Source organism: Gastrolobium bilobum, unplaced genomic scaffold (assembly GCF_033153095.1).
Source record: "Gastrolobium bilobum isolate Gb01-03AN ecotype WA unplaced genomic scaffold, APGP_CSIRO_Gbil_v1 utg16198, whole genome shotgun sequence".
Lineage (NCBI taxonomy): Eukaryota > Viridiplantae > Streptophyta > Magnoliopsida > Fabales > Fabaceae > Gastrolobium > Gastrolobium bilobum.
The window spans coordinates 243,045-268,421 of NW_026897479.1; the positions used below are offsets into that span (position 1 = coordinate 243,045).

General features: G+C 35.7%; 2 protein-coding genes and 1 long non-coding RNA gene across 3 annotated transcripts; 2 read left to right on the plus strand and 1 right to left on the minus strand.

Moving 5' to 3' along the window:
• Window positions 1-2,939: 2,939 nt before the first annotated feature.
• LOC133307260 (expansin-A4) lies at window positions 2,940-4,651 on the plus strand. The gene is made up of 3 exons (XM_061507743.1): window positions 2,940-3,087; window positions 3,187-3,505; window positions 4,280-4,651. The coding sequence occupies exons 1-3, from the start codon at window positions 2,940-2,942 to the stop codon at window positions 4,587-4,589; spliced, it is 777 nt and encodes a 258-aa protein (XP_061363727.1). The 3' UTR covers window positions 4,590-4,651.
• Window positions 4,652-6,978: 2,327 nt separating this feature from the next.
• LOC133307259 (protein INVOLVED IN DE NOVO 2-like) lies at window positions 6,979-21,235 on the minus strand. The gene is made up of 10 exons (XM_061507742.1): window positions 20,923-21,235; window positions 20,450-20,782; window positions 19,910-20,267; window positions 19,372-19,724; window positions 18,272-19,213; window positions 17,685-17,866; window positions 16,657-16,746; window positions 16,274-16,555; window positions 15,382-15,591; window positions 6,979-7,215 (listed from the first exon to the last, which is right to left on the minus strand). Exons 1-10 carry the CDS (start codon window positions 21,233-21,235, stop codon window positions 6,979-6,981), a joined length of 3,300 nt encoding a protein of 1,099 aa, XP_061363726.1.
• Window positions 21,236-23,112: 1,877 nt separating this feature from the next.
• LOC133307262 (uncharacterized) lies at window positions 23,113-25,042 on the plus strand. Its single transcript, XR_009751021.1, has 3 exons — window positions 23,113-23,909; window positions 23,988-24,481; window positions 24,567-25,042. It is a non-coding gene; the product is annotated as an uncharacterized LOC133307262 (long non-coding RNA).
• Window positions 25,043-25,377: the final 335 nt, after the last annotated feature.

The following is a 25,377-nucleotide window of genomic DNA, read 5'->3' on the forward strand; positions in this document are numbered from 1 at the left end:
AAAATATCGACGGCAAAAAATCTCATCAAAATTCTTTACAGATTTCAAATTTCGGTGAAAGTTTTCGACGGAAATATTTTCGTCATCAAAAAATTTTGACGGCAAAAAATTTCATCAAAATTCTTTACAGATTTCAAATTTTGGCGAAAGTTTTCGACGGAAACATTTTCGTCATCAAAAAATTTTAACGGCAAAAAATATCAACGGCAAAAAATTTCATCAAAATTCTTTACAGATTTCAAATTTCGGCGAAAGTTTTCGACTGAAATATTTTCGTCATCAAAAAAATTTGACGGCAAAAAATTTCATCAAAATTCTTTACAGATTTCTAATTTTGGCGAAAGTTTTCGACGGAAACATTTTCGTCATTAAAAAATTTTGACGGCAAAAATTTTCGACGGCAAAAATATTCATCAAAATTCTTTACAGATTTCAAATTTCGGCGAAAGTTTTCGACGAAAAAATTTTCGTTAAATTTTTTGACAAAAAAAAATTTTCGTCAGAATTTTTAGCGAAACACATTTCCATCGAAAATTTTCAACTAAATATTTTCGTCAAGTTATTTGATAAAAAATTTCCATCAAAATTTTCAACGAAACACATTTCTATAAAAAAATTCCGTAAATTTTTTAGACAAAAAAAACATTTTGACGAAAAAAATATTCTGTCAAAATTCTTTAGAGAATCTAAATCTCGTCGAAAGTTTCAAATGAAACATTTCCCTCGAAATAATTTTCGTCAAAATTTTCGTTAGAACACATTCCCATCGAAATTTTGAACGAAAAACATTCCGTTAAATTTTTTGACAAAATTCTTTTTTCGTGTAAACATTTGATGGAAGAAATCATTTTCGTCAAAACTGTTGACGTAAACTAAATTTCAATAGAAATTTTTTTTGTTTGTACAAATTTCGACGAAAAAATAATTTTGTGACGAAATTTTCGTCTTTTGTCACGTAAAAATTTTGTGAGAAAACCAAGTCAAAAACGGGTCAGGTCAGATTTGACCCAGTTCAGAAACCAAGTCTGGTCAGATCCAAACTGGTTCTGAACTAGTTCAACAAAATCTAATCCAAGTCAGACCTGACTTGGATCAAATTAAAGCGGGGCGGGTCAAAATACCTGACCTATAAAAACCAAGTTGGGTCGAGTCGGACAAAAACCTGACCCGACCTGACCCATGCACAACCCTAAATAGCGGTGATATTAAGGGGACACATTAATAAAACGAAAATAAATGTAAGATAAGAAATGTCTTACGAGTTAAATACTAAAATTATATGGATACAAGGATAATTTGGAAATATAATGTTACCGACGCATACTTACATGCATATTTACACACATTTGTATCAAATATCTTATTATATTTGGCCTTATAACTTGTTTTAAGTACATCTACGTTCTAATTTTGCTACCACGCACATATATGAGTTGGAGTATTTGGTGGTAAAGAAACTTTGTTATTGTCATGTGAACTCAACTCACATGGTTGGAACCAATGTTGTGAAAATCGGACCGGACCGGCCGGGTCGATCTGAAATCCGGTGAACCGGTCATATGACCGGTCTGGTTATCACATTAGATCGGTCAAGTATCAGACTTGGTACGACCCGGTGTGACCCGATCAGTTTTGGTGAAAAACCGATGACCCGGTCCGAGTTTTTTGAAAAAAAATATTAAATTTTTTTTTTCCAAAAAAATAAATCATAATTGACATATTTGAATAATCTGTTACTTATTGACTTACATAAGTTATGTACCTACAATCTTAATATTATCTCAGTTATGCACTATGCAGGGAATTTTGATTTGATAGTTAGAGATGTCGTTTACTGAACCTGAAACACTAATATAACAAGCATTATGTGTTTGTTTGATTCTTTATTGGACAATAATGTATAATTTATTATTTTTTATATTAAAATATTTAAAATTTATATTATTTTCTCAGCTATTTGAATATATTTATAATTTTTTTAATATAAATTATAGATTTATATATAATCACCGATACGGTTCAACCAGTGACTCACTGGTTGAACCACTGATCCAATGACCCAGTACCTCGACCGGGTCATTGATCGGGCCGATTTTAATAACATTGGTTGGGACAGTTGATTGTAAGTTTTTAGTATGTGACTCACTCACGACTCTTTCCCATTCTCCTTCTATCTTATCCTCGAGCAAACATATATTGGTTCACCACCAATGCACCCCGTAGAAAGAGATGGGAGGAGAGAGGAATGAAAGAGAAAAAAAGAGAAGAGAGAGAATGGAAATTATTTCTCTTATCCTTGCATGGTTAAGGCCTAAGGGTCACTTAGTACCACTTTGGCAATAGGACCTCCCCTAGACCTAACAAGTTCTATTACCCCAAAAAAGAATAATGAAAAAACTTTGTTATTTGAACATAAACATAAAATAAAGAACAATCCAGAATTCCAAAAACAGAAATGGTTGCAATGGTTTGGTTTGATAGCACAACTTGCAAATGAAGCAAAGATGTTTGATATTGGCCTTTTGGCCCTGAGGTCCCTAACCCCTTTTGTCCCCTACACACTCATCCGCATGGCCTCTTACCCACTATTTTTCATATCACATTTCCCTCCCCTCCACACCTTATTTACTGCTAGTTACTAATTATTGTAACTTGGGATATCAGTGATGTGAAGTGTGAATTGTATAATAAGTTGAATGTAATTAATTGCCACTAAACATAGAAAACAGTAAAGAGTTTACCAAAATTTAATTGACAAGGTAAACCAAGAGACATTTAATTAATGGTGATAATTTGGTTTCACAGTTCTTCAATTTTTATCCCCTAACCGGACCCCACTCTCCCTCCATAAATACCAACACTTGCTCCACTCTTTTTTCCTCAGAGCAGAACAGAACAAAAAAGAACCACAACCTCTGAGTTCCTCATTTGTTCTCAGAATGGGTTTGGTCAACATAATCAGCATTGTTTGCATCTTAACCCTTCTCACTTCAAGCCAAGCCAGAATACCCGGTGTCTATAGTGGCGGAGCATGGCAAAACGCTCATGCCACTTTCTACGGTGGCAGCGACGCCTCTGGAACAATGGGTGAGTATTTATGACCTATCTCACCTGAAAAAAACTCTCACACACAAAAAGCTTTCTCCTTTTAACCGTTATACAAATTTTCACTGTTGTTGTGTGCAGGAGGAGCATGTGGGTATGGAAACTTGTACAGCCAAGGGTACGGCGTGAACACAGCAGCGCTTAGCACTGCACTGTTCAACAATGGGTTAAGCTGCGGAGCATGCTTTGAGATCAAATGCGCCGATGACCCTAATTGGTGCCACGCCGGAAGCCCTTCCATTCTCGTCACAGCCACCAACTTTTGCCCTCCAAATTACGCTCTTCCCAGCGACAATGGTGGCTGGTGCAACCCTCCTAGGCCTCACTTCGACCTCGCCATGCCCATGTTTCTTAAAATCGCCGAATACCGCGCCGGCATTGTCCCCGTCTCTTACCGCCGGTACCCTCCACTCACCTTCTTCCTCTGTTTTATCTCTTTTAATTTTAAATTTGTGTGTGTGTTTTTTTTTCTTGAGATACACCTAAAAACCAATTAAATTTATCAGTTTTTATCATTAAATTTTAATTGTTAATTTTTATTAATTTAACGGTTATAATTTAATTAATTAAATGACATTTATTAATTTTTAATAAATTATTACTGTGAAAGAAATAACAGTTAAAATTTGATTACAAGAAATGATAAATTTAATTGATGCTCACCGTAATTTTATTTTGTGTTAAGTAAATGGAGTTTTGAAAAGTTTGAAGAATAAATTTCTAGGCAAGGTTATATATATATATATATATTTTACCTTCTCAAAAGAACACGTAATAAAAATACGGTGTCGTTTAAAAGGACAAAGGGTACTGAGATTCTGCTATGTTGGAGACCAGACAGTGGTGGATGTTTCGTGATTCGAAAAAGTGAAAAACCGATGAGAACAATTGGTTGTCTGGAAGGGGGGAATCGTTTTCGTGGGCCCCTAACTGGAGACAGGGAATCTGGACCGTTCATCTGAAACCGGTTCAGGATTTTGACAAACCTGCGCCTTTTGCCGCGTAATTGCACGATTCCCGAAACCATCCAAAATTTAGAATCAGCTTTTTTTCGTGTCGCTTATGTTCTATGTAATTGTTGTATTATTATTATCTATGTGGGTGCCCCTGTGGTTATGTTTAATTACGATTTATGTCCCTGATGATGAGTGTGATTGGGTGCGGTCTTGTGCAGAGTGCCCTGCAGGAAACAGGGAGGGATCAGGTTCACAATAAACGGCTTTCGCTACTTTAACTTGGTTTTGATCACCAACGTTGCGGGTGCTGGGGATGTCGTGTGGACGAGCGTGAAAGGGTCAAGGACTGGGTGGATGAGCATGAGCCGCAACTGGGGTCAGAACTGGCAGTCAAACGCTGTTCTGGTTGGTCAGTCACTGTCCTTCAGGGTCACAGCCAGTGACCGGCGCACCTCCACCTCTTTGAATATTGTGCCCTCTAATTGGCAATTTGGTCAAACCTTCACCGGCAAGAATTTCAGGGTCTAGTAGTGATGATAGTTACTAGTGAAACCTTTTTTCACTTTTTTTTTTTTTTTTGTCTTAAGTTTATAAAAGTGGGGAATCAATTATGTTGGTATATGAGTTTTAAAAGTTTGGTAGAATTCTCATTTTGTTAGAAAATGGAGGGAAAGATTATGTGAAATTTGTAAGGAGCTGAAGTGGCTTCAAGTTAATGAGCCCGCAGCTATATATATGATTCCTAATATGTTACTTTATATATAACAAGATCAAGTTTGTTTAAATTTGTCGTCTGTTTTAATTTTTGATGTTCATTTTATTAAGCTTGGGTTTGATGTCAATTTAGTTCAATTAAGTTGGTTTTTGCGAGCTGATTGAATCATGATTTGCTCTGTTAGCCTCAGCTATGATTCGTTATAGTGACAAGCTACGAATTGAAGTTTGACGAGGGTGTTTGATGCATGAATGAATGTGTTTCTAAGCACGCTTCCTCGCGCCGAAAAGTAAAAGGGAAAAAGGAAATTATTCAAATGGGTACTAATTAATTGTATTTGTCTCTTTATAGATTGGTATCAAAGTGGATTCTCTGCCTTCCATGATATCTTTCCTAATTTCTCCTATCATGATTTTTTTTTATAAAAAAAAGTAATGCCTAAATGGTTGAAATACAAAATAATACGAATGGCATATCTTGAATTATACAGGAAAAAGTGGTGTTTTATTTCATATATGTTAACTCTCTTTTTTTGAAAAATAAAGTCTTGAGCAATAAAATGGGAGATACTTCATCCCATCTCATAATTAAATTTGAGCATAAAACTTTCAAGTTAAATTAGATAGTGCTTCATTGATAAAGGGAAGCGTCACGAGCTTAACAAAGAAAAAAAAAAAAAAAAGGGAAGCGTCACGAACTACTGGATAGTTGGATACTGATTGTGTGAAAATAAAATTGTTGATGTATACTTCTATCCGCTAAACTTGTATCTACATTTATTATTATAAAAATGAAATAATATAATATTTGGTTGAGTAAAGAATGCTTACTTTTGTTCTCAATAAGTAAACATTTTGATTGTGTTCCACAATTGGCTCGTTAGTCGTTAAGTCTTCTTGTTTTTTTTTCCCCCTTGTTTGGTTTCTGGTCCTGAGTCGTGTTGAATAGCCGAATTACACTTGAACTTGTTGCAAAAGAAGGTTTAGACAATTTTGCCTCAACCATGCCATACAAAACAAAGCACCCAACCAATTACTTAACTTTGTTTGGAACACTTCATTAACACTTACAAAAGCTCATTTGAAATTAAACGTTTTGCGAATCGTAGCAAAAGTGATAGAAACTACAAATGAATTGATTTCTCTAATTTATCATGCAAGAATATTTGTAAGTGGAATTGACTATTTTAATTTTTAGATTCCATTCACAAAAGAACAAAAATAATTTTGTCAACACACTACACATCAGTACTATATGTGTACTGAAGTATCTAAGGGAACAGGCACAAGGAAGCTCGTATAAGACGGCCAAATATTTAAGAGCTAAATAAGTTTGTGAATTTGAAGAACTTTGATAGTTGCCCAACTACAAAGAATCCTTAAATAAAATAGAGGATTAAACTTAATCCGACTAATAAAAAGGAACCAGATATGAATGAGTATGAGAGTGCTGAGCTCTCTTATGTAATAAAAAGGAACCACTCAATTTTAAAATCTTTATATAATCAAACACAAATAGGGACTTAAACAAGCAAATTCACCTCTTCCCTATATAGAATAAATGCAAATTAATGAAAGCAAAAATTAATAGAAATGTTGGTTACTAAATATGCTAAACTAAAACAAGCACCAAAGGGGATCAAGATAAATATATTTTACACTGAATATGCTGACAAATTTAGGTACCTGAATTAGAAGTTTAGGTCTGAGATGGAACTTGACCCAGACAGTAAGCAGAAGCACAAAGACTGTTATTATGAATACAGTTTAATTATCAGAAATACCTCCATAGATCACAAACCCCAACTAGTTTGGGATAAAGGTGGTGTTGATGTGGTGACCTCCATAGATGCATGAAGTGTCAAGTGAAACTAAATATATTCCGTATTCCTTAAAAATATTCATCCATTAGATGTGGCAGGTTGGCTGCAAAGCACAATTCCTTCTCGGAAATCAATATGTTACCAACATCAACCCTTTAGCAATATAATCCGTAATTACAAGACATAGTAGTTGAAACTTGAAACAGTAAACAAATGGGCAGTAAAAAAAAGAACACTTTCTGAATACTATATATAAATCATCTAGCAATATTTTGAGAAAAGATCCAACCAAGTTACTTAGTCCGTGTAAGTAACTAAATCGCATATGCAGTTAAAAAGAAAAATGAATTATCTTATTCTTATTCCATACATACCAGATTTCACATCATTCCCCTTCTATGTTTATGCAGTTTCCATTGCTTCAATAAAAATTGTACTCCTTCTCGCAAAGTTGCTCTCTTTCCCTCTTCATAATTCCATAATTCTGAAGTTGTATACCGCCCACTTGGATTATGTTCATTTATCTCTGTCAATGCTGCTACCACTGCTTTGTAAACTTCTTCACCCATCTCGTTTTTCAGTTCTTTCAGCTTTTCATCTTCATCATCTATGATTTCCTGAAATGAAAAAAACATGAAACCAAATAATTTTCAACAGGAAAACATATACATTAAAGAAAATAATGATTGTAGATTAAAGTGAATCTGAAAACCATTATATAAATCAAATTGCTACATTGAAATGATATTGTCCCAAACTAGTAGCGTCAGCCTAACAAGTTGGTCATACAGAGATGAATGAAAGTTAGAGATGCCTTGAAGTCTGAAGCAACCACAATGAACCAAACCGGTGATCAAATAGATATGCTGATTGACTTTCTTACTAATCACCCATGATATTTTCTTCTCACAAGACAAAAGCTGCTGGACTCCGTCGTTGCCTTCAATTCTCAGCAGCACGGAATTGCAGAACTTATCAAAGGATGCAAGCTTTATTTCCACTTAGTGTGCTATTGCAAATTTCAAGATCATAAATTTATTTGGAGATACTACTTCCTGTTCTATCTTTATTTATAAGGCTTAACAACTTAATATGTAGTGGCATGTAATATCATTTTATGAGTGGATATAAATTTCGCAAATCCCTTCATCGTGGCAGAAAAAATAATGTCAAGAGTTATATAACAAAGCCTAATTTATTGTGTCACACTTATTAAATAATTATAAATTCTTAATAAATTATAACCGTTAGATTGACGGAAATCAACGGTTAGAATTTGCTGTCAAAGGATCCTGCCCCAACTGAGAATAGCTTTGGGGAAATGTGGTGGAAACGAGCTTGATTTACTTGGACGATCTGTCATAAAATATCCAAGGGGTCAGACAGGATAGTTCACTAATGATTGTTGTTAGGATATTAGGATTATTATTTAGGTGTTTTATTGAGCAAGGCTTGAATTAGTTGTGCGACACTTGTATTTGACCAAAATTATTCGTATAAAGAATAGTAAAAGGTTAGTGTTCTGTATCACAATATCACAATCACTCAGAGTCCTATCAGACTATTAGTGAAATATAATCTCTCTTTTATCCTTTCTATCTAATCCTTAAAATTTTAACAAGTCATGGAACCTACAGCATGACCATGTGAAAAGTTATTCAAACAGATTTGCACTATTTATGAGTTTGTTAAAAATTTGATGTGAATCGAGGAAATTGCTAGTTTTCAAACTACAAGAAGTGAACACCCAACTATATGTATGAAAGTTTAGAATTTAGATAACAAATGAAGAGAGAAATGGAGACAAAAATTAGGAAAAGTGATACAGTTGCTAAAACAATAGGTTAAGGAAAAACCACACATTTGGAAGGTATATACTTGCACGAACAAAGAGACAACAGTTAATTAGGAGGGTAGTTATGTAGGAAGTTATTGTTTAATTAGGAGGGTGTTTAATTAGGAGGGCAGTTATGTAGGGAGTTAATGTAAGAAGTTAAAGAATACAGGTATGCAGTTATGGAGGAATATATAGAGGGGAGTTATGGGAGAAGGCCACTAACTTGAAGATCTGAGAAGAGTCTCAGAGAGAAGGGAACAGCCTCTTGTGCATGGTGTGTCTATGTTGTAATTTCTCTGCATTATACTTCTATCATTTGTGACAATCAAGTTCTATTCTTGATATTTACTTTAAACATGGTATCTTTTATTATATTCTGAAATTGTGAGACTCAAAACGTATCAACAAGTTAGGAGAAAATGTAGACATGTAGTAGTAGTTAAAACCCACTCCCCATTAAACCCTGACAAAGGTAAAGGTGAGGGATATCTCTGTAACTATTTAAGATAACTACTACTAAAGTGTAAAAGTAGTTATCTTAACTAATTTTATTTTAGTTTTAAAATATATAATTGCAGTTCTAACCTCATCCTTTATTGATATATTGACATACATGATAATAAAATAAAGACATTCTGAAAATTTCAGGGACAAAAAAATGTTGCAAACAGCCCGGATAAAGCTCAATTAACAGTAGATCATCTCTGTTAGGCCTCATATAGTTAGTAACTAAAGCAGCAAGTCAGCAAGGATGATGTGAATAAGGGATAAGTGGCAATCGAAGTTGTATCCACCCAGCACATGTGACAAGTGGGTAGGAAGGCAAGACAGAGAATGGAGGGAATTGGGTAGAACATAAACTAAGGCAGGGAGATAGAGAAAACAAGCAAGGTTTGAACGAGGAACGAGGTAATTGGTCTCTGATGAGACTAGATTATAACAGGATGGAAATTGAGAATGAAAGCAGAAACATTTCTTGAATATCCAAACTGAATGCCTAGGGGAAGCGACACCAAAGTCTGATTATCGAGAAAAGTACTGAATTGAAATTACAAGAACAAAATCAAGGGTACCCTTCTAACTTCCTAATGATATCCATGATCCCCCTTTCGATCCATCTCATGCCTATTTACAATTATTATGAAAAGTTTCCTATTTTAGGCTAATCAAATCTCACCATGTTGTTAATCCTTGTTTGATATGTTTCCATGATTTGCACGAAGTTTGCTTCCACCATTTGTGCCTGATTTTTTTCCATGATGTGCGCTTGATTTTTTTCCATAATTACTCTTATTTGATCCTATATTGCTTCTTATGCAATAGACTTTGTCGTAGAACCATTTTGTGACTTTATCAATACTCCCCCCCCCCCCCCCCCCCCCCCAAAAAAAAAAAAAACAAAAAAACAAAAACAAAACCTTCACCTTGTCCTTGAGGTAAGGAGCAACCTGCGAAAACCCTTCCCCGAGGCCCCATTACTTGAAATGTAGAGACCAACTTACGTAAAAAAAAAAAAAAGAACTTCCGTCGGGTTAACATTGCACTTCCGATACTCCCATTGGTTGAGGTCTATAGATCTGCAAGTTGGAGATTGCAATGTTATTCAGCCCAACTTTGATGTCATCTTGGTTTGATGGGCCGAAACCCGGTGTCTTGGTTTTGAGTAAGTCCGACTGAATTATGGGTTCACAAGCCCAAATATCACATATAAGAGAAAGAAAGGGACCCAGGCCCCTATGTAGGCCTAGGTATGTTGTGAGAGTGCTTCGGACTTGATCCATTTTGCTATTGACCTCGCCCAATTTTTCTAAGCCCTTCTATGACCTAATTTCATTCTTTCTCTTTAGATGCATTGGAAGCCGCAACTGGAGGTCCTTTCTTCTTACGAGGGTTCAAGTCTGGTGGATCCAGTGGTGATGGCCGGTTGGCCATCTCATCTCCTCCGATGGATTTAGCATAGCCAATACAGGCACACGCTTGTCTTAGCCTGGAATGCCGCGCTTCTTGGAGAAGCTCATGTCTTTGCTTTTTTTGCAACGCATTGTCGTTGATCTCGTCCAAGTTCGGTTTATTAACTGAAGACGATGGTTGTGTATTCTCCACTGGGGTCTCTTCCAAATCCCTACAACCTTCTATATCCTTGTGTTCTTCCCTCTCTATTTTGGTTTCTCTCTCTTTCGAGACCTCTTTTTCTAAATTTGGAATATAATGATATTTTCTTTTCCATTTTTGGAGTTAAAAATTTCGGTTTTGTCACTTCCCCACAAAGGAAGAGATGCAAATCACACTCCGATTGAAAGCATTTAAAAACAACCTTGGAGAAGCCCCACCATGTTGCAAATGGGTAGAGATAATTCCATATCATATACTAAATTTTAGCGTTTCCTGTTAATTCCTTTAGCATTGTTGTTAATATCGTGATTAAAATCGTAGGATCACACAATCATATGGTTTTTCCCCTTTAAATGATCCAAATCGCATCTGGGATCGCGATTTTGTGAGATCGCGTGGGATCGCCTTTGAAATTCGTAGGATCGGTGCGATCACCGATCGTGTGATTCCGCCGTGCTTTTCGATTTAAAAAAAAACCCAAACCCTCAACCCAAAAAACTAATCCATAACGACCCGAAATGGCGAAATCCCTAAATTCACGATTGCTCCCTTTGTCTCTGACTAGCGATTATTCTTTCAAAGTGGAAAACCTTCTCCATCTTTGTGAGTTATGAATCGTGATTGCTATGGTAGTTGGTGCGTGGGTTGCGACAATAGTTGGCTGCGATGGTGAGGACTTGAGCTATGTTAGTGCACCTGTTATTGAGCACCAGAGTCCATCATGTTGAATGTAGTTCGCGTAGTGTGCTTCATGGTGTGCTCATTGACTGTTGATGGTTGATCATGCAATTGTTTCACTTGTTTAGCACTAAAGTCTATCCTTCTACAATTTTTGGGGTCTTTTGAAAATGGAAAGGAAAAATAGCATGTGTATTGCCATTTTACAAGTGATAAAAGCTTAATATAAGGATTCTTGAGACTTATTTGTGTTGCGTGGTGATAAGACCCCACGTAAGTATAAGGTTTATGATAAGAACCTTGAGGTGCACCACCCCAAAAGCTAGCTTAAAAAGTGGGAGTGCCCAAGGCCTTATAAACCCCACATTAGTTGCCCATACAACTTGTAACGAACCAATTCAACCCAAAAGCTTAAGCTATTAGGTGAGACTGCATTAATGGTTTTATATATCTCAACACACCCCCTCACACGAGAGCCCACTGGGCTTGAAGGGTGGACAATGCACAGGCCCACCTACCTGTGCGAACAAAGAAATTCCACTTGAAAGAAAGTGGGGGGCGGCGAGGATCGAATCCGGGACACGAGGCTTTGTTACCATGTAACAAACCAATTCAACCCAAAAGCTTAAGCTATTACGTGAGACTACATTAATGGTTTTATATATCTCAACACAACTAATGTGGGACTCCAAGTCCCATACCTTGCAAATGGGTCCCTAACATTCCACCACGCTCCGCAGTCCCGGCGCCCACGTGGGCTGGCTTTGCGCTAGTCTTTTACTAGCCCCGGGCGAATACTGCAATGCCGGTGTCACCACCCGCGCCGCTCGATTGCAACCGGGAGACATAGTGAAAGACTCTGATACCATTTGATAAGAACCTTGAGGTGCACCACCCCAAAAGTTAGCTCAAAGGGTGGGAGTGCCCAAGGCCTTATAAACCCCACTTTAGTTGCCCATACAATTAATGTGGGACTCCAAGTCCCATACCTTGCAAATGGGTCCCTAACATACCTCAAGGTTCTTATCAGTTTACTATAGACAACATTACTAGGGAACATTCACTTATGTGGGAGTGCAATCAACAAATCTATATGCTGACTAAGCAAGTGGAGAAAATGTGGGGGAAGGCTGAAGTTAGTTAGGGAGTAAGAGGGAAAACTTGGAGAATAAAAAGAGAGAGTTTGCTAGGGGGAGGCCTCTTTTGGGTCATTCTCGAATTGGGACACCATCATGTGTTTGGGAGTGACTAGAGGTACTACAATTCCTCTAGGCTATGTTAACTTTTTGTGCACTTTTGTTTTTTTGTTCATATTGATACACACACAGAGATGAGTTGTTATACTGAATTGTCATTTTGAAAATGTGATTAATACGAGTTTTTTCGGTTATTTCCTTCTTAATCTTGCTTTTGGAGTCTGTGTTTAACATGTGGTTTAGCATGTCAAATTTGGGATGCAAGGCTTTTGGGATATCATTGCATGAGATTCCTTAGATTTGGGGTCATTTTATTTCCAATAGCCTATAGGCTTACAGGTTACAATCATGGTATAGTATCCTTCAAGATTGTTGCGATATTAGCATATGGAATTGCCATTGATCCAAAATCTGTGATTTTTAGTTTGGAATGGGATAGAATGTTTGGGAAATTGGATTTTAGTTAAAACAGAGCTTTAGTTAAATAGTTAAACTCATACTGCCATGCCCATACCACCATATTTGGAAAATAGGAGATTGTGTGATTGTCAACTTTATTGTTATTATGACTTATCATCTTTGATTTATGTTGTGAGTTATGAGTCGTATGATTTTATATTATGTTGTGAGTTTGACATAAGTTATTTTAAATGCATACGTATAGTTGAATATAGTTTTGTATCTTAGGAAGTAGGATTTTATGATCCTAGTTGATCCCATGATTTACGATTCTTTCACCCCCGATCCTACGTAAGATCTCGATCTTAACCATATTGCCCTTTAGAGCTTTAGAAACCTTGTCTTCTTGTGTTCCTTCCTTGATGAAGTATTGTTCCGTTTGTATAAACCTCCAATAAGCTTCATCTCCATCAAAATATGGAATCATCTTCAATCCGATACCACAGCTTCCAAATCGAGAGTTTTGGTAGTCGTTGATGAGACTAGATCATAATAGGATGGAAATTGAGAATGAAAAGGCAAGCTGAATGCCTAGGGGCAGCAACACCGAAGCCTGCCTACTGAGAAAAGTACTAAATTGAAATTACTAAGAACATAATCAAGAACAAGCCTAAGGGTATTTGAGAGACCCCAACTCTCCTAACTTCCAAATGATCTCCATGATCCCCCTTTCGATCCATCTCCAGCCTATTTTTAATTATTATGATTTAAAAAGTCTCCTATTTTAATTTAATCAAATCTCGCCCTGTAGTTGATCCTTGTCTGATTTGTTTTCATAAATATTCTGATTTGACCCCGTGTTACTTCTAATGCAATAGACTTTGTCGTAGAACCGTTTTGTGAATTTATCAGTCTCTCAAATGACCTGTGTTATCTTTCATTTTTCTTCTTTTCTATTTTGAGGGATATAAGAGAGTGAAGCCAGTGACACTTGTATATGTATTCCATCACTGAAACTGATATCATCTCTGAATCATGAGGGTATAGTAGTTTTAAAAGAAAAAAGTCAGTAAAGTTCAGTATCATTTCCAGGCTCCTATCATTTTCCTAAAAAATATGTTCTTGCTGACTTGTTTGCAGTGTCATTAAGTCCATGCCAAGGATGTTGGTTGCATTTTCTTCAATAGATTATGTTACATTGGGTTTTCCAATTGGTTGACCACTACAAGGTTAGGAAATTTGTTGGATCAATTAATTTCCAGAGTTACTATATCTAGTTCAAGCGGAAGGAGTTTTAAATAGATGGACAGTTACAGAAAAGAGTCTTCTACATGTGAAAAGTTAATGTAAGGGTCTTGACCATTTCTGGCTCAGGTGGGGGAGTTGGGAATTCATTGTCCTATAAACCATCAACTACGGTTGACAATGAACGCGCACACACAAATAGATAGACTCTATTTTCAAGTGTCTCTGCTTATTTTCCACAGACATTCATATCTGTCTAAAGATTTGATCTATCCTTCAAATCTACCACATCTGAACAAAATGAGGAAAAGGGATTCAAAATAGGCATAATAAGATATCCAACATGCTGTGCTAAATAATAAATAAAGAAAAAAAATTGGTTCACATGTCTTGTACATCAGTTAAAGGCTCAAAGAGACCAGAGTTCGTCCCAAAATTAATCATCTGACATCATTATAAGATCTACACGTTGATCAGAATAGTGAATATACCAATGACAATCAGTAGTATCTTTCTTCTAATTTTGTGGATATCAAAAGTTGGTGTACGGATTTTATGGCAGGTAGGAAAGGATCAATCAGTCCAAAACATCTTAACTCTTACACATAGATCCAAAAGTGAAATGATAAAAAATAGTGTAAAGAACCAATTCAACCCAACAGCTTAAGCTCTTGGGTGAGGCTACATTAATGATTTTATATATCTCAACACGCCCTCTCACACGAGAGCTCACTGAGCTTGAAGGGTGGACAATGCACAGGCCCACCTACCTGTGCGAAGAAAGAAATTCCACTAGAAAGAAAGTAAGGGGCGATGAGGATCGAACCCGGTACACCGAGGTTCTAATACCATGTAAAGAACCAATTCAACCCAAAAGCTTAAGCTGTTGGGTGAGGCTACATTAATGATTTTATATATCTCAACACGCCCCCTCACACGAGAGCCCACTGGGCTTGAAGGGTGTAAAGAACCAATTCAACCCAAAAACTTAAGCTTTTAGGTGAGGCTACATTAATGATGTTATATATCTCAACAAATAGCATGCACTTGGATAACACAAGGTGAAAGAATTACATGTTCCCAAGGCCAGATAGTTCTAACCTAGTATCTAGCTACCCAAGGTACGTGGATTAAACTGCTTCATCCCCCTGTTTCTAGCAAAGAAGCCATCAAGGATATGCATTATCTTTTCATGACAGTACAACATACAAAATAAATGCAGTGCTTACAGCAGAATCAGCCAAATTTTATTAGCCTTAAAGAGTGATATCAAGCAGGAAGATATCAGGAGATCTATAAGCTTAACAAAGGCAGACCTGATGTTCTCCTTCAATTACGATAATTTTAAATGGATGCCAGTCTGGGTCCTTGAGATACTCTTCCCACAATGAACACAACTCCGAAGCTCTATCTTCTGCCTCCTCCTCATTATATTTTTTCTTCATAGCTTGAAGGAATGGTCTAGTATCAAGTTCCCCCATTCTCTTCACACCAATATTGGCACGACTAGATATCTCTTTAATGCCCTGCAACAGATAAAAATCCAAGAAAGTTTAAAATATCAATGTCAACATCAACAACACCTTTAACCCAAACTAGTTGGGGTCGATGGCAGATGAACCCAAATGACCAAGAAAGTTTAAAAAATGTGAGAAAATTTCGAAACATTAAATGCTACAAGTCATGTAACAAAAGAGCATTGGATATCCCCACACGGTATTGTAGTTTAAAAAACATCATTACTCATCAAAAGTGTAGGCCTCTTCTGCACAAGCATAATCAAATTGACCCATACATCAAAGATTTTTTTGGGTAATATATGTCAATTAGATGTCAAAGATACCAGGAGGTCTAGATTTTAGTTGAGCCACTTTGCTACCTTGCTATGAACAAATAAAATTTACAATATAAGAAGTTGGCAAACAAAAAATACAGTATAATTATACAAGCAATTTTCTTTTTCTGGCATTGTGGGAAATGCAGGGCAGTTTCATCAATCAATTAATATCATTTAATTCATATAACAATTTAAATGGGCACGAAAAATCATCACCTAAAACGTGACGGGGGCTGTATTCTACTGACAGCCAAGAATTCATATATGAGAAAATTCAAAAACACGACCCAATTGAACAGGTGCTCTTAAAAAATCAGCACTCTGGAAACAGAAGATACAGTTGGGAACCAAAAAAAAACATAAACACTTACATTAATCAATTCTTTTCGAGCTTCCTGCAGCTCATTGTTGCTCTTACGTTCTTTAATGATCAGTGTTTGGTTCAACGCATCTAATTCTTGAAGTAATTGTTCCTTTTCTCTTAAATTCTTATGTAAAACATCCACCATATTCAGAATTTCTGAATCATCTTCCAAGTGCTTCATGACATTTAATTTTCCTTTCAGTTGTTGAATCTCCAATTCCAGTTTTTGTTTCACTTCTAGTTGTTTTTCAAGCAGGATGATTTGAGCATGGAGTTGTTCTTTTTGCCGCTGGATAAATAGATAGTCAAATATCATTAACAATCTGCTCTTCTGATGCTGGGAATGACACTTTCAGTCATTAACAAAGCATACAAACAGGTTAAACAAACCTTTTGAACTGCAGCCACATTCAAAACATTTTCATCAGCTTTCTGTCGCTCCAGTACAGCCATTTCTAGAGAGCTATTTTTCATCGTACTCTAAAAAGACAGTAGTCATTAGCATTGCTAAGCAAAACCTTCTACAAGCTTCTTAGCCACACCTTTATTATTAAAGGATTTCAAAGACACATCAAAACCAATTAATATCAAACTATCGTCATTCAGAGGAAAAAGAATAATGGAAAAGTAGAAAACCCCTGATTAAATTCTTTGGCGTAGGACTTAAAACTGATGGCTATTATTTTCACCCTCCCCTCCCCTTTTCCCTAAATTTCATCTCATATACTCCGCAAAATATGACAATGCAATGGAGTTCTTAATTTTTAATTATTGAAAATCATAAATGTTCAATATTAGCAGCATGGCATCCATTCTAGAATACAACAGATTCAGCATCCTAACTAGAACTAGATTATACCCCCCCCCCCTCCGCAAAATATGACAATGCAATGGAGTTCTTAATTTTTAATTATTGAAAATCATAAATGTTCAATATTAGCAGCATGGCATCCATTCTAGAATACAACAGATTCAGCATCCTAACTAGAACTAGATTATACCCCCCCCCCCCCCCCCCCCCCCCGCTAAAAAAAAAAAAAAAAAAAAAGTAAAGAGACACATACTTAAAGACATATACAATATTCCGTAATAGAAACTATCTCATAGTGCATTTATGATTGGCAAAAAAAAAAAAAGACTATTCAAAGAGCAAATGCATAGCCTTCAATTACTACTCTAACAGAAACCACTTTGATTATATTCCCGATATTCTTGGACTTAATAGTGGATAAAATCTACAGAAAATGTTTTCCAACCAATCATTTGATAATCATCCAATCTCATGAGTAAAAGTGGAAAAGTAATCAACCTCCTTTGAAATCACTTAAACAATATTTTTTTCCCTTCGATATTCATTTCACAGAAATATCAATCACAGCATGTTAGAATAGATGAAACAAAATAAGAAAAAACTACACCTTCTTCATCTCTTCTTCTAACTTTTTTCTTTCACTTTCATTATGTGCCTCACGTTTTTCCAGTTCAATTCTCTGCAACTCAAGTTCTCTATTCTGAGATTCCAATTGCAACATTATCCTGTCATGACCTTTAGAAATTCTCTGAACGTATTGAATTGCACTTGACTGTATTTCCTTCATCTCTGAATAGAAGCAATCATGACATAAAACAATGATGTTGTAATAGTTTGCATCATTTAAAAATACTGAATTGTCACAAATGAAGAAAATCTAGCACAACATTCATGAATCGTTCTTTTTAAATCGATAAATTCTATGGCGCAACCATTATATCAATGCAACCCGTAAGTCATGGATTCTGGACTTTGATACTATCAGTACAAAATTTTTAAAATCAGATTTAATCTACTGGTCTAGAAAATACCACACTGGAAGTAGTTCCAAGGTAACCGAGTTAGTGGTTTCATTGTAGACTTGGCCTTCTACAACGGGACCGATAAATCAAAAACAAAAGATACTAGCAACAACAACCGACGAGACAATTCAAATTAGAGAAAGAGTAACTTTGGTTCAATAATAATAGTTACCTTGACTGTGAGCTTGAGTGAGCTTATCTATTTCCTCCTTTACAATGTCCATGCGAAGAGTAGTCTCTGGGTGTCTTCCTTCCAGCTCCTTTAATTGCTTGTTCTTGACCAGAAGAATGTTATTCAAACTGGACACAAGTTTAGCATGCATTTGATCTTCTTCTTCCATAAGTTCAAGTATTGTTTTGACATCCCCCATCTTCTGCAATTTTTCCCCAATGATATTGTTCATCTTGTAGTCATCAGCTCGGGCAACCCATGCATAAAGACCAGACTTCTGCTCAGTATTAGCAAACCAGTCTTTTCTCCCATGATGATCTAATTCATATGCTCTTTCAAATGCCAATGCATTATCTAAGCCTAACCAATTTTTATTGAATTCCACAATTGCAGTTCCGGAGTGACCCCATAAACTCCGAAGAGTGCGGACTCTATGTGGATTAAAACCCCTGCTTCGGAATTCATCCCTCAGCTTGGAACCACTTTTCCCAAAATAAAGTCCATCTTCAGTCTGTCCAGTGGGAATATTAACCACAATCCCAGTCCATGGCCACACAAATTGCTCATCAGAATTGGCAGGAGGACTGCCTTCATCTGCAGGTTTCGATGCATCATCCAAATTCATAAGATCCTTTTCCAAATATTTTACTAAAGCTAGATGATTGGCCTTTTCGACGGCACTTCTCTTTTGTGAGCTACTCAGACCCACCCCGGAAGCATGTTCAAGGATTTCCCTGTACACATAATCATGTTTTCTCTTTTTATTAGGGCAGTACGGACACATGAAAGTCTCTTCTGAGGTTTTCACATTGTGATTTCCCTTTTTGAGTTCTTCATAAGATTTGTCTACATACCATCCACTTATTTGAGATGCCATTGTATTAGTATCCTTGTGAGAGCAGCGACTCCTTTCAGTTTCTCGTGGGCTAAATATTGTGGTGCCTGAAAGACAAAAATTAGTGTCAGTGATCATGTTGCTTTACAGATTACTTCCATTAAATATAATTGTGAGTTGACCAATTTCTGCATATTCAGTCATTACGAAAATAGTTAACTTGAACAGGAACATTGTTATAATTTTTTCATTAACAGGGGATCACCTCCATCCATAGTTTTAGACGGACCACTCACATACAAAAGATCCTTTTTCAAATATTTCTCTAAAGCCAGATGATTTGCCTTTTCGATGGAACTTCTCTTTTGTGAGCTACTCCGACCCACTCCAGAGGCATGTTCAAGAATTTCCCTGTACACATAATCTCGTTTTCGCTTCGGGCAGTACGGGCACATGAAAGTCTCATCTGAGGTTTTCACATTGTGACTTCCCCTTTTGAGTTCTTCATATGATCTATCCACATACCACCCATTTATTTGAGCAGCACTCGTATTGGTATCTTTGTCAGAACAATGACCCTTCACAGCTTCTCCCAGGTTTAATATTATGGTTCCTGGAAGACAAAATTAGAATCAGTACTAACTGTCATCACATTGCAATACACAATTTCCATTTTGATAAAATGAGTCACTTTACATATTACTTCCATTAAATATCGTTGTGAACTGAATTGGCCAATTCCAGCACATTCAGCATCTGGAAAACTTGAACAGAAAGTGTGTAACGATTGCTTCATAATAAGGGGATCACCTTCATTTACAGGTTTTGGTGGACCATCCACATTCATAAGATCCTTTTTCAAATATTTCACTAAAGCCAGATGAGTAGCCTTCTCTCTGACACTTCTGTTTTGTGAACTACTTTGACCCACCCCGGAAGCATGTTCAAGGATTTCTCTGTACACATAAGCCTGTTTTCTCATTTTTGGGCAGAATGGACAAGTGAAAGTCTCATATGAGATTTTCACACAGTGAATTCCCTTTTTGAGTTCTTTATAAAATTTATCTACATACCACCAACTTATTTGAGATGTACTTATATCAGTATGCTTGTTAGAGCAGTGAGCCTTTACAGTTTGTCCTAGGCTTAATATTTTGGTACCTGAAAAAGAAAACTTTGAGTTAGAATGACAGTTGTCACGTTACTTTACAGATATCTTCATTAGTCCATCAAATATCATTGTGAATTTTGAAGTTTCTGCATATTCAGTAACTCCAAGAAAAAAAATAACTTGAACTGAAATTTTTTTATAGTCACTTCATTAACACAAGAGGATCGATCACCTTTATCTATGGGTTTTGATGTGCTATCCATACTCATAAGATCCTTTTCCAAATATTTTACTAAAGCAAGATGATTGGCCCTCTCTCTAGCACTTCTCTTTTCTGAACTACTCCGACCCACCATTAAAGCATGTTCAAGGAGTTCCCTGTGCACATAAGCTTGTTTTCGCTTAGGGCAGTACGGACACATGAATGCTCCATCTGAGGTTTTCATATTGTGACTTCCCTTTTTGAGTTCTTCATAAGATGTATCTACATACCACCAACTTATTTGAGATGCACCTATTATATCAGTATCCTTATTAGAGCAGTGAGCAATTACAGATTTGGTACCTGAAAGACAACGATTATAGTTAGTATTGACGGTTGTCATGTTGCTTTACAGAAGATATCTCTGTTATTCCATGAAATATCTTTTTGAATTGGCAAATTTATGCATAACAGAAATTTTGTTATAATCACTTAAATAACACCTTTACCTACAGGTTTTGATGCGTCATCCATACTCATGAGATCTTTTTCCAAATATTTCACTAAAGCCAGATGATTAGCCTTCTCTTTAGCACTTCTCTTTTGTGAACTACTCCGACCCACCCCAAGAGCATGATTAAGGAGTTCATTGTATTTATAATCCTGTTTTCTCTCAGGGCAATAAGGACACGTGAAAGTTTCATTTGAGATTTTCACAATTTGACATCCCTTTCTGAGTTCTTCGTAAGATGTATCTATATACAACCGACTTAATTCAGCACTTACACCAAAATACATGTTAGAGGAGTGAGCCATTACGATTTCCCGCAGACTTAATATTCTGGCACCTGGAAGACAAAACTTGATGTTAGTGCGGGCAATTGCAGTGTTGCTTGACTCATTAGTTCCATTATATTGCATTGTGGATTAGCAAGTTTCTTCGATGATTCTTCATTACCAGAAACTTTAGAAATAAGAATTCACCTTGAACAATGGAATTAAATACTTTATAAGAAATATAGCACGAAAACATACAGCCAGAACCAACAAGTAACTCATTGTTCGAAAATCGAAATTGTCATTAACGCAATGTTCCACAAGTCAAAGAGTAAGTAAATCAACAAAAAAAAAAAAAATAGCTCACGGAAAAAAATCAGTCAAAGCAAGCATTGAGAAAAATTTAGGAATTGAACAAAATAAGTTTGTTTGTTTTTTTGTTAAAAAAAAATTATCTTAGACTCTAAACACCGTGACCAAGCTTCTAATAAAAGCTAAAGTGATAGTCAAATTCACCACATGGATATGAAATTCCGAAGAAGAAGAAAACATGCATGACAATTCAAGTAAAAAAAGATGCTACTGCATACGAAGAGTTCTGAATTATCAATGCGAAATGCAGGTAAAAATAAAAAAATTGCCGAATTGGGTAAAATGAGAGCGACAAAGAGAGTGAGAGAGCAGAGAGGGTTCTTCACCTTCAAGGCGTAGTATCTGGTTTTGCGCTACAAAAACGAAATTGAAGATGAGGAGTGATCAGATTTGTGGGTGCGAAGGAGGAATGTGTGAAACAATTTCGCTACTCGCAAGGGTTTCGTGCTTCGGAGAATGGACTGATATGAGTAATGACCATTGCCGTTGCCATCTCAAGTTTCGCAGACAGTCCTGTCCCTAGTTTAGGCGTTACCTCGGACCACGTGAGAAATTTTAAGTTATGTTTGACGAGAAGTAGTCACGCTTTGGGTGTGCATGAAAAACATTTTAGAAATTTTTTTTTTTTTTTTCTTGACGGGTTTCGTATTTGTAATTTTAAATAACATAAGTTATGTCATTTTAGAAGAGAGATAGAGACAAAAAATAGAAATTATAGAAGAGAAAAAATGGATGGTTTTTTTAATTTAAAATTTAAATAAAATTATTTTTCTGTGTCTATCTCTCTCTTAAAAAGACAAAATGTTATGTCATTTAAAATGACAAACACTTTTCCTTATCAAAATCAAATAGAAATAACTTTTTCTAAAATTAGTTTATTTTTTTATTTCATAGGTGAACGGTTTAATTTTTGCGTTGAACAATAAAAAACAAATTTTGTTTATTGTCCGTTTCTTGACACAAAGGAAAATTATTTTTTTGTTTTTATTATTCACTCTCAATTTATGATGCACCGACATCGATATAAAATACAGAACAAGACTCGACACTCTGATATATTAATTATAAAAAATGTTAAATTTTAAAATGGTAGGATACGTTATGTAATGTATAATATATTTAATATTTAATAATTTAATAAAAGAATAAAATTAAACTTATATTACTCATCAAATTTATAAAAAAACATAACATATAAATATTTATGGGAAAAGTGTCTATACTTTTAAATTACACAACTTACATCCTTTCACTCTCACAAAGAGGTGGGACCCACAACTTTATTTTTTTTGTCAACTCTCTCTCCTCCTTTATCTATCTCTTTCTCTCTCTTAAAATGACACAACTTTACATCCTTCAAAATTATACACACTTTTCCCAATATTTATTATTATATTCTCAAATTAAAAATATCTTGTATACTCCAATAGATTTATTTGATATCAATTTTTAATTTATTATATCAATTAAATAAATCATCGCGTGTCAAAATATAGGAGTGTTGATTGTGTCAGACACAACACTTCAAATCGATCCAACATAATCTCAACCATTTCTCTAAAAAAAAAACCTACTTACTGCTCCTTCTTATGTCTTCTATAAGTTCTTTTCTCTTCCCCTCTTTTTCTCATATACTTTTTTCTTCTAACATTCTTCTCCTTCATTCTTCTCTTTTCCCCTACTGTCGCAGTTTCTCTGTTCTGTTGTTCTCTATTTTGTTCTTCTCCACAGCTGTTGTTGTTTCTCACTTTGTTTCATTTTTTTACAGTGATTCCATTCTCTAATTCAATTTTTTATTTGATTAATTTTGATTTCTTGTTTTGGGGTTTTTGGCATGGATCGATTTAATCTTTGTTTTTATTTTTACTTTTTTAATTCTTAAGTTGGTTTGGATTCAGGGTCAATTTGATTTGGGTTTAGGATTGTGGATGTTATTGTAGTACTCTGTTTTGCTCAATATCTGAATAAAAGAATAAAAAAATTGTATTAATAAATATAATTAACGAAAATAATTCTCAAAACTCTTTCGATGTTTACGATGATGTGCTGTATCTATACAAAAATGTACTATTAGGCTACCCTGATTCAGAACCATAGGATTTGTTTGGTTTATGATTGGTAGGTTGGAGTGTAGCAAGGAGAAGGTACCATTTCATAATTCCGATCAACAACGGTGGCATAAACCCTTAAGTGAAGGTGCTCTTAATAATCAGAGTCTTGCATGCGGTTATTCACTACAATGGATACGGCCATTTGCTTTGTGTTAATGGCATAGAAGGGGGTTCTAATGTTCTTAGTGGAGAGATCTCTGGGACAGGATCTGCACCAATCTTCGAGCAAGGTAAGAAAATAATTAACTCATTTATTAGTTTCATTTTGGTGATACAGGCTTACTCGATTATGTGGATTTCTCTTTCAGGATTATGAAATGGTATCTTCTCTTTGATATTGGTGATATTGGTGATACAAGGCTCCCAAATCCTGTTGTCCATCTGGATTATGAAATGGTACCTTCTCTTTGATATAAAATGGCCACTCCAACCTACCAATCATAAACGAAACAAATCCACTGGTTCTGGGTAGCCTAATAGTACATTTTTTGTACAGATAAAGCACATCATTACCAGGAACCCAAGATGATTCTATTTGGGGATCTACAACAGCCATTACCCCAGGCTCCATTTCAGGGGCTTTGAACCCCTTCCCAAGCTCATGAATAGTCACTTAATTTTCGCTGAGTTTTCCTCTTTTCTTCCACTGCTTGCTTAGGATTTTCAACACTGAAAAATGAAACTGACTCCTAGAGAGATCGAGAAACTAGCCTTGCACAATGCTGGCTTCCTTGCCCAGAAACGCCTTGCTCGTGGTTTGAGACTCAATTATACTGAAGCTGTAGCTCTCATAGCACTGCAGGTTTGTTTCTGTTCGTTTTTTTTTTCTAAATAGAAGATTGGTTATTTAATTTGATTTGTATGTTTTTGTTTTTTCTATTGCATAGATTTTGAAATTTGTTCGTGATGGTGAAAAGACTGTTGCAGAGTTGATGTCCATTGGGAGAGAACTCGTAGGAAGGTGTTATGTTAATTTTCATCATTTGATTCCGATGGCCTATGATTTTAAATTGTTTTGCCTTTCCTTGGATAATAGTTTCATCTCTGTAGTGTAATCCTATCGGCTTGTTCATCTACACTAATCGATGATAACCCCAAGTTTAAGGATGATTCACACTACTAAACGATGAGAGATCGTGTCTAATTGTACATGTTGTAAGGATTCTTACTGAGTCTCTCGATTCAGTAAGAATAATAGACTAGAGTTACCATGTGTAAGGCAAAAGAAGTGCCAAAAACATGGCCAGAGTTTAGCGTAGGTTTAACGTGTTGGCTTCCTCTGATATGAACGTGTTAGTGTATCTATGCATTTGGGTGCATTTATAAAGTTGCTCCCCAGCCAGTGTTGTATGTGTTTGGTGAAGAGTACAAATTTTTGAAAGTTCAATTTCGTTATCATTTATAAGACTAATGCATGAAATAACTATGTATGATTTAGTATAGGGTAAGGATTTCTTCAGTCACCGGATATAAAATAATCGTTTTGGGACGGAAATCAAGATGTTTTTGTAATTATAATATATTGCAGGGTTATATTAGTCTTTGTCATTATAATTTTTTAATCTTATAACTCAAAATGACATCATTTTGAACTCAGTGGAAATAATTTTATCTCCAGTAACGAGAGAAATATTTTTCTCAAAAAGTAAAAATATGATATAACAGCTATTATTTGAAAGAATTTTATGTTGAAGAAAG

Coding starts and splice junctions, on each gene's coding strand:
- LOC133307260 (XM_061507743.1), top strand. CDS start 2,940: ATGGGTTTGGTCAACATAATCAGCATTGTTTGCATCTTAACCCTTCTC. Junction 3,088..3,186: donor CGACGCCTCTGGAACAATGG/GTGAGTATTTAT, acceptor TGTTGTGTGCAG/GAGGAGCATGTGGGTATGGA. Junction 3,506..4,279: donor GTCCCCGTCTCTTACCGCCG/GTACCCTCCACT, acceptor GGTCTTGTGCAG/AGTGCCCTGCAGGAAACAGG.
- LOC133307259 (XM_061507742.1), bottom strand. CDS start 21,235: ATGGCTCACTCCTCTAACATGTATTTTGGTGTAAGTGCTGAATTAAGT. Junction 19,214..19,371: donor GTCTAAAACTATGGATGGAG/GTGATCCCCTGT, acceptor TTTGTCTTTCAG/GCACCACAATATTTAGCCCA. Junction 7,216..15,381: donor TAATTGAAGGAGAACATCAG/GTCTGCCTTTGT, acceptor TTTTCATTTCAG/GAAATCATAGATGATGAAGA.